Below are 8,732 nucleotides of genomic sequence, written 5' to 3' on the forward strand. Positions count from 1 at the left end.
ATAATAGTTGCTGTCAGGCGGCAACAAATCCTTTCTTTCCTATTTATTCCATAAACAAAACCTTGCAAATGCAATCTTAAGAATCTCCTAATCAAGATACCACGACACAAAGCCTAGGAATAAGATACGTGCCGTAGTAGTTGCCGCCATGCATGCATGCTTGCGCAACAAATCCTTTGTTTCCCATTTTCCTGACAAACAAAACTTGCAAACACAATCTTAATTAAGAATCTCTTGATTGAGATACCATGACTAAAGCTCACAAGCTATGTCACAGGGATACTCCAACTTTCCGCCTCCGTATCGTGTCCCTGTATACTATCCCTAATAGAGATAGTGTCCTTGTCACAAGGATACTCCCAACATGCCCCCGTGGCCATATCAGCTACATACCATCCTTAATAGAGATTTGTTCAAAAAAATGGTGTGTTCCGTGGCCACAAGAAAGATACGAGAGGACATCAATATATACAGCCCAATTCATCAAGCCTACACTAGCACTAGCCAGTGCAACCCAACTGACCCATGGCAAGTTAGCAAGACCTTGGGGGCAGTTCAAAGGCAATATCGGCCTCAAGAAATGATTTGAGGGCATTATGGTCATAAGGGAATCACTCAGTTGATTTAATACAATGACACGGATTCCCTTCCAGGAAGCTAGGGCAAAAAGGTGGGCAACTAAAGTAAAAGGAAAGAGAGGAGTGAGGAGGATCTCCCACGCACGCGGTTCTAACGGTGGGATAGATACCGCCCTCTAAGTATAGCAACTTAACCATGGTTAGTCCCACTTGACCCATGGTTTATCCCCTGTAGATCGGTCCCCCCTATTACTAAGGGGGAGGCCTGGAGGGGTTAAAGATATGGTGTGGATTACTCTCTCTCTCTCTCTCTCTCTCTCTCTCTCACGATTGCAGACATCGAAAAGAAGGGTTTAATGGTGGAAGGAAACGGCCAAGTGACCTGAAGAGGTAAAGAAGATCTAGCGACTCTTCCGTTCCGTCAATTTCTTCTCTTTTCCGCACAAAATCCTGGTTTTCAAATTTACTTCTTTTTTTTTCGTCCTCTTTTTCTCGGCTTTCCGATGACTTACTCGTGTTTTTTCCTTGCAAATTGGCGTGGTTTGCTCTCTTTTTCGATGTCGATTGCGCCTTTTTTGTCCACGGTTCTCAGGCGGCGATCTGTCGGTTTCCCGGCGGTTAATTAGCATCGGTTTCCGACTTGTCGATCGGCTTTGCTTTTTCATGGTTTTCGGTACTAAATATGTGCAAGAGTCGATTTTTAAATCATTTCCGGGGAAGAAGGCCCTGTCTTTAACGTATCTAGTGGTTTTCTGAATGGATTTTTGTAGTACGTTTTTACTTCGAATGTCTTCGGTGCTCCGGCTACCCGCTTCTGGGATTACGGCGGGAAGCTTTTATCCAGTAGTTATTTTCCCTGGATTTAGCGGATTCTGTGAAAGACTTTTTTTTTGCCTTCCTTTTTTTCTTTGGATTCCTGTGTTCTTTGATTTTCCAACGAAGGAGTCTCCAGTTTTCCGGCTACGTGAGCTCGTTTTCCGGTTTCAAATAAGTTTTCTGGTGACGGATTTGTTGTTTTTGTTTCTTCCGAGCTTTTGCTCATCATGTTAAGTGGCCTAAGTGAGTTCCGTGGTTTACCCGGTTCTCCTGCGACGGATTCGTTACTCTCATCTCTCTCATATTTCCATTTTTTCCGATGAGTAGTTTAACCGGATAAGATCTAGTTTTCCGAGGACGGATTCGTTTTTCCTGTTACTTCCGTCGCTTTTCCAAATCTTTTTAGGCTAGCTAAACCGGCAATCCGTATTTGTTTAACCGGATTCCATTTGGTTTTCTGTTAAGTAGTTGTCTCTCCTATTTCTTCGGACGACTTTTCATCTTTCCGGCAGTCTAACCTAGTGAGCTGATTACTTTCCCGTGTTGGATTTAATACTAGTATCTCTTTCGATGTTCTTTCTCGGCAACGTGAACACGTAATCCACCTCTGTTTAACAGAGATCGATCTAGTTTTCAGCAATACGGATGCGTTGCTTCTATTTCTTCCCATGCCTTTGTCAAATTCCACCAGCCTTAGTGATCTGAATTTGTTAGTCCCGTTTCGAGTAATTCTTTTGTTGGTAGATTTGTATCTTCTGACGCTCTTTGGCATTCCGGTATCTGAATTTGATTTCGTATATCATGTTTTGGGATGATTGTGATGGATGCACGTGCTAAACTTTTTTTCTGGTGCTTCTTTTGGTTTTCCGGGTAATCTGCTTTCCAAATTCATTCTGAAACTAATATCCGACTCTGTTTTTCCGTCGAAGTCCGTCTTCCGTCCATATTGTAAGGGATTTGTTCGATTCCATGAGTTATTCGACATTTATCGCTTTGTCAGAATTCCAGACTGCTTCGCCGGGAAAGATTTTAACGTTCCCTAAAGCTTTTGTGGCAGATTCCCCCTTCTTTTTTCTTGTTTTCTTTTCTCCTCCTCGATTTCCAGGCGGTATTTCGCGGGGGAGAGAACCATTTACCATTTGACCTCCTCTGGTGCTTTGGTCTCGTTATTTCTGAAAGACGTGGTCCTGATCCTTACGGCCATAGGCGGAGCTGGGGGTGGGGGGGGCAGAACTGGGCTGTAGTCCAGTCCTGCCTCCCTGCCCAGTTAATTTTTTTTTTTTTTAAAAGCCCAGTCCTAGCCCAGCCCTGACTGCAGCAAATAGTTTGATTTGTCCATATGAAATAGATTTTTATTAATAATTGTAGCTATTTTTTATTTTATCTCAATTTTTTTTTCGGGGGCGCTGCCCCCGAACCCCAGACTATCACACCAAATTTTTTTTTTTGCTACACCCCTGTTTGCCCCCCCCCCCTCCCACCCCCACACACACATGAATCCTAGCTACGCCCCTACTTACGGCGCAGATGGTTGATTGCGGGTTACTCCGGCTGCCGGTTGCGTCCGGTGAAAGCGCGAGCGAGGATTCATTCGGGCCAATCTTGCTTTTTCCCTTTTGTAGATTTTGGACAAAATCTCTCTCTCTCTCTCTCTCTCTCTCTCTCTCTCTCTCTCTCTGAGGGCGCGCGTGTATGCACATGGCACATAATGATGTCATGATCACATATTAACAAATCTGGTAAAAAGTTCTATATGGTACGAGATCACCTACATGGTTGTGTTACTGTCTTTCTCTCTCTCAACTTCTTTCCTTTTGTGGACGCAGTGAAGTCGAGGCGTTGTAGGTCGGTGCTTATACTTGCCTGGTTTTGTCAAAGTTCAACCGGATGGAGTTCTAGATTATACTTTTTCATCATCACCATCACCATCTTCATTTTCTTCTTCAATCCTCTCATGCTTCTTTCTTCAGGTTTGTTCCCGGCAGTATGCGAGTGGTTATTGGATTTAATGGGTGGAATTTTCTCTTTTGTTTTTTGGAATTGTTACATGGGTTAAATTCTGAAAGTAGCTGGCCGTCGAAGTGCTCATAATTGATTTCTTGAATTGGTTCAGGTGGAAACGTTATGGGTATGTTCGAAGATATGGGTTTTGCAGGGAGCTTCGATCTCCTTCCTCTGCCACTCCCTCCTTCCGAGTATGATCAGGCGATCGGATATGAAGGGGAGGTGCTGCAGGACGATGACGAAAGTGAGGAGGAAATCGACGTTGATGAGCTTGAGCGCAGGATGTGGAGAGATCGTATCCGTTTGAGGCGGCTCAAGGAGCAGAACAAGGCTAAGGAAAATGGTGATAACGCAAAGCAGAGGCAGTCGCAGGAGCAGGCTCGCCGGAAGAAGATGTCAAGGGCTCAGGATGGGATTCTTAAATACATGCTAAAGATGATGGAAGTTTGCAAAGCCCAGGGCTTTGTATACGGGATCATCCCTGAGAAAGGCAAGCCTGTCAGTGGCGCCTCTGATAATCTTCGTGCCTGGTGGAAGGAGAAGGTCCGATTTGACCGCAATGGCCCTGCTGCGATTGCCAAGTACCAGGCAGAAAATGCTATACCTGGTAACAACGAGGAAAATTTGGGCATGATTTCTACGCCCCAGACCCTTCAGGAGCTACAGGACACCACGTTAGGCTCTCTGTTGTCTGCCCTCATGCAGCACTGTGAGCCGCCTCAGAGGCGATTCCCACTTGAGAAAGGCGTGGCTCCGCCATGGTGGCCAAACGGCAAGGAAGATTGGTGGCCTCAGTTGGGGCTGCCGATGGACCAGGGGCCGCCACCATACAAGAAGCCTCATGATCTGAAGAAGGCATGGAAGGTGAGCGTGCTCACTGCTGTGATAAGGCACATCTCACCGGACATTGATAAGATCCGGAGGCTTGTTCGGCAGTCAAAATGCCTACAGGACAAAATGACCGCTAGGGAGAGCTCAACGTGGTCGGCAGTGGTGAACCAAGAGGAGATTCTCGCATGCCAGATGAACCCGGATTCCGGCCTCCCTGTGGCATGCTTAAGCGGAAACGGGGCCCTCACCTTCAGTGGAGGCAACGAGTATGATGTTGATTGCTTTGAGGATGATGCCAACATGGATGTGCATGAGTGTAAACCTGATGTGTTCAACCTTGGAATCCCAGGAGAAAGGTTTCTTCCTGCAATCAAAGGGGAAAATCCTTCTGAGTGCATCCGAAAGAGGAAGCTCCCTGGGGAGCAGCTGATGCTTGAACAAAAGGTTTACACTTGTGACAACACCGAGTGCCCCCATCATGACCATCGAATCTGCTTCCTGAACAAGAATTCAAGAAACAACCATATATCTAACTGCCTTTACTCGGGGAATTCCCCTCAAGGGATCACCCTGCACGGAATGCAGATCAATGAAGACAAGCCAATTTTTGGCTTGCATTTTCCTGAAAGCAAGCAGCAGCAAAACTTCCCTGTGACTGTAAGCAGGACTGCTCATGTGCCGAGCAAAGATGCCAACATGCAGGCTGCTCCCCCTCGGCCACCACCATCTCCACCATCATCGCAGAATATGGTTAATCCCAATCCCATACCTCTGTCAGGTCTGGGTATTCCGGTGGATGGGCAGAAATCTATCAACGATCTCTTTGCCTTGTATGACCAGCAGAGCAAGAGCGTGGAGCCAGTAAGCCTGGTTCCTGCTGATAGAAATGTTGCTTCACAAAATCATGCGATTTCGATTGGTCAACATGAAGGCAATGCCTTTGGAGGCCTCAACACCACGCCCGGCAATGACTTTGATGGGCACAATTCTGGGATGAATCTCCTTCTCCGAGATGATATCCAGTTAGACCAGTGCAAGATGTTAGACCAGGCCTTTGGCCATGCTCCTCATGACATGAATCCTGGTTATAGGTTTGGAACGGGGTTCTTACCGGTCGACTATGCTAACTCCTTTCTCCGTGGGCCAGAGCTGCAAAAGCTGGAGTCATCCCTCTGGTTTGCCTGATTGGTTTAAGGTGCCTGTGCTCATGCAAAGGTTGTATATTACAGAGGCACCTTTCAACTGTTGCTGAACAATGGTCCTGTTTTCAACTCAGACTCTTGGCCTCAGTTCACTATCGAGAAAGAAAATGTTTCATAATTTTCCTGAAAGAATGGTCTTAGATGTAGGTTTATATAGGTTCAGTGTTGATGTCGGAAAATTCAAGATATCTAGATTATAGAAACAGAGGAAGGGCGGCCCCTTTTAGGTACCTAGAAACCTTCTTCACTTTTTTCTGTCTGCAACTCTTTCTCAGATACAAGTAAATGATATTTATACTTGTGGTAATATTTTCGATACTTTTAGCTGTTTCTTTGGATGCCTCTTTTTATCAGTTTATGCATGAATCTGTGTGAGTTTGCACTGCATCTGCAGTAAGTGGTTAAATCCCTGATGCAGCGTTTTGCTGTGTCCATCTGTTCTTGACATCTTGTTCACACATGAACATGGTCAATCGCGTATTTTTATGCAGCAAACATTCTATGAAAGCCAACGACTGGAATCTTTGCATGTTTGCCTCTGCTGCACAACGAGGGCTTAGTCGAATGGAAGTTCTTAGAACCGGCTTAGCGCTTGGTGCAGTGTTCAACCGATTCCCTACGTGCTGTATGGCGTTTGTTTCTCCTCATGTTTCAATTCGTTGAAATGATGTATCGCCCTCTGCATATAGTCCAGGCATGATTGTAACCAGGCCCGGATCCAATTTGGGTTCAGTGCCACGTCTAATAGGCCTGTCTTGGATCAGCCTTGATTGGAAAAATTGACACCATGCTTGTGCCAAACATGATCGCCTAGCTGGATGGGTCTTAGCCCGTGTTGTCATGCTCACAAGCTTTGGATCCAACCTGGACTTGGAACTGAAACCTCTCCCGATGCCCAGCCCTTTGAAGCAGAGATTGGCCGGTCCTCATATGTGGGGTGTTGGGTAATGTAGGCCTGCCGCTTTTTTTTTTCTCTCTCTCTCTCTCTCTGTGGCTATGCTTGCTGTCCTATATCACGATTTGATTTTACATTCCAGATACTGAGCTTCCAGCTATTCGTGTACTGACATCCTTCAGAGCTGATCTCGCTAGATTTTGTGTAACGGCATTACCTTCTTCTTTTCCCTTGCTCCCCCTAAAAGGCCTAATGTATTTTTGTGTGGCCCGAAAGAGGGACATCCATGAAACACCCCAAATGAATGGTGGTATGTTGGTAATTTCAAGAGCCCCTAGGTACTACTGTCTTTGCTTTATGCTTTTACCAGCATGGTCGGTAATCTTAGAAAAAACGCTTTACCGGGGTTGCCAATTGCCATCATCAACACTGTGAACAACCTGCCGTCCTTTCCGAATGGGAGGTGTTGGTTTGATGTTCAAACGTCAGCATTCTTTAGTAAAAGCAAATGGCTCTGTCCTATTAATTGGACATGAAAAGAAGCTTTCAGTCACATTAATTTGACATGGGACAGATGGGGCTGGGAAATAGAGACCGTGCTCGTGTCTCATGTGCCTGCTCTGTTCTGCATGGTTTTTTTCATGTTGGGGGTGGTGGAATTGGATGCTGATGCCCACTTGCATGTTATGCTTCCATTGTAGGATTCCATGCACGGGTGAGAATCTACTTTCATGTGCATTGCCATTGAGGGTATACAAGGTTGGATATTAGGGTAGTTCTTTGCTGGATGCCACTGCCTTTCATGGTATTTGTGTTGCCGAAGCTGGAGTAGCCACTTATAAGCCCACCAGGGGATTCTGTTTAATTTGCTTGATTATAGTTGTGTGTGTGTGTGTGTGTGAGAGAGAGAGAGAGAGAGAGAGAGAGCAGGGAGCAGGGATCGTGCTTTCACTGAAAAGCCAAGCATTGATTTTTTGTCTCATCAAAAAAATACATCTAAACATGAAAAATAACCTAAATGTATTTACATGTTTTCCACAGTAAACCGTGATAAAATACATGCATCATTTCATTTCAGATCAAGCAAACACCACCTGCAGCTATGATTCTTGAACAGTTCTATCCAGTGACCTAACTTTTTGGTTCACGATCTCTGCTCTAGCTCTGGATTGGTTCATACATCACATTCTTTTTTTTGTTAAAGACATAGTTGGCAAACTCGTGACTCGGAGTTGGATTGCCCAACCCTTGACTCACGAGTAAGCGGGTCAACTCAGACGAGTCAGGATTATGAATTTTTAGTGTTAAGATGTGGAAAAAATCAAAATTCATATTGGATAATCACTAAATTTAGCAGATGACATCGATCAATGACTAAGCTACATAAGTATTCAACTATACATAATTGTTAATATTTTATGATTTAAAAACATATAATTCTTTATAATAATTATTCTTTTATGACAATTATGCACTAAAATCACAAAATGCATGAAAGAAAACATAAGAGTCATGTGGATCGGCAGTCCTGAATTGGTGTCCCAATTGGGGTTTGATCCGGGTCGAGTGGGGGCGATTCCAGAGTCGTGGACGGTTTGCCAACTATAGTTAAAGAAACTAAAAACATATACAAATAATAGTTGTATAGAGTGCTTAGATTGTGATTCGGATAAGCAAGAAAAAAAAAAGATGCTGAAGCTTGGCCCACCTTTTTTTCTCCCTGCTGTGATTTTGATGCCGTCACTGTTGTCCGTCTGATTTTACTTGAGGGCTCATCCACTTGAAGACCGGTGGGCCCAGCTTGATGGTGGCAGCAGAGTAGTTTTCTTATGCTAGCTAGCTAGCTAGCTTGGGCCACATCGTTTTAATCTATCGATCAGATACGTTTTGACTTGGCCAGGTTCTGACTTTTTTAGACGGCCAACCGAATGACTCAAGTTCCAAGCAGTCTCACCTTTCCTAGAGGCAGACTGGCTAAGGAGTGTTGACCCTAGCTAGATGAGACTCAAGGCCTTGTTGGTCCATAGTGTGTCAAAGGCTTCTCAGACACTAGGGGCCACACGCTTCCTTTCTCTGTTCTCTATCGGCTATAAAGCAGAGGAGGAGATAAGGAAAAGGAAAGAAATCTCCACTCAAGGGTGAAGGGTAGTCCCTCAAAGAGCTGTTAATTTCTATTGTTTTTATTTTTAAAATTTTTTTATTACGTTGTCCACAGTTCAGGGTCTTTTTTGGCGCCATTTGAAGATGTATGATAATTGAGATGTCCCTGTCCCTTCTTTTCTGCATTCATTTCATACCCTTAATTATAATGTAATTATTGAGAGGAAAATGAAGAAGGGGAAGATCTGCCCAAACCTGAGTTCTCATTGTCATTCCACGGCTCTCTTTCTCATTGAAACAATGGTT

General features: G+C 44.6%; 1 protein-coding gene across 2 annotated transcripts; it reads left to right on the plus strand.

Annotated features, from left to right (window-relative positions):
• The first annotated feature begins 814 nt into the window (after positions 1-814).
• LOC149826940 (ETHYLENE INSENSITIVE 3-like 1 protein) lies at positions 815-5,738 on the plus strand. Of its 2 annotated transcripts, XM_090019060.1 has the most exons (3): positions 830-968; positions 3,221-3,364; positions 3,508-5,738. In XM_090019060.1, the coding sequence occupies exons 2-3, from the start codon at positions 3,349-3,351 to the stop codon at positions 5,412-5,414; spliced, it is 1,923 nt and encodes a 640-aa protein (XP_089875186.1). In that variant the 5' UTR covers positions 830-968; positions 3,221-3,348; the 3' UTR covers positions 5,415-5,738. The 2 variants fall into 2 exon arrangements, with proteins under 2 accessions (XP_089875187.1, XP_089875186.1); XM_090019061.1 differs by lacking the exon at positions 3,221-3,364 and having other exon boundaries at positions 815-968.
• The last annotated feature ends 2,994 nt before the right edge of the window (positions 5,739-8,732 follow it).

Source organism: Nuphar pumila, chromosome 10, assembly GCF_984573655.1.
Source record: "Nuphar pumila chromosome 10, dmNupPumi1.hap1.1, whole genome shotgun sequence".
Lineage (NCBI taxonomy): Eukaryota > Viridiplantae > Streptophyta > Magnoliopsida > Nymphaeales > Nymphaeaceae > Nuphar > Nuphar pumila.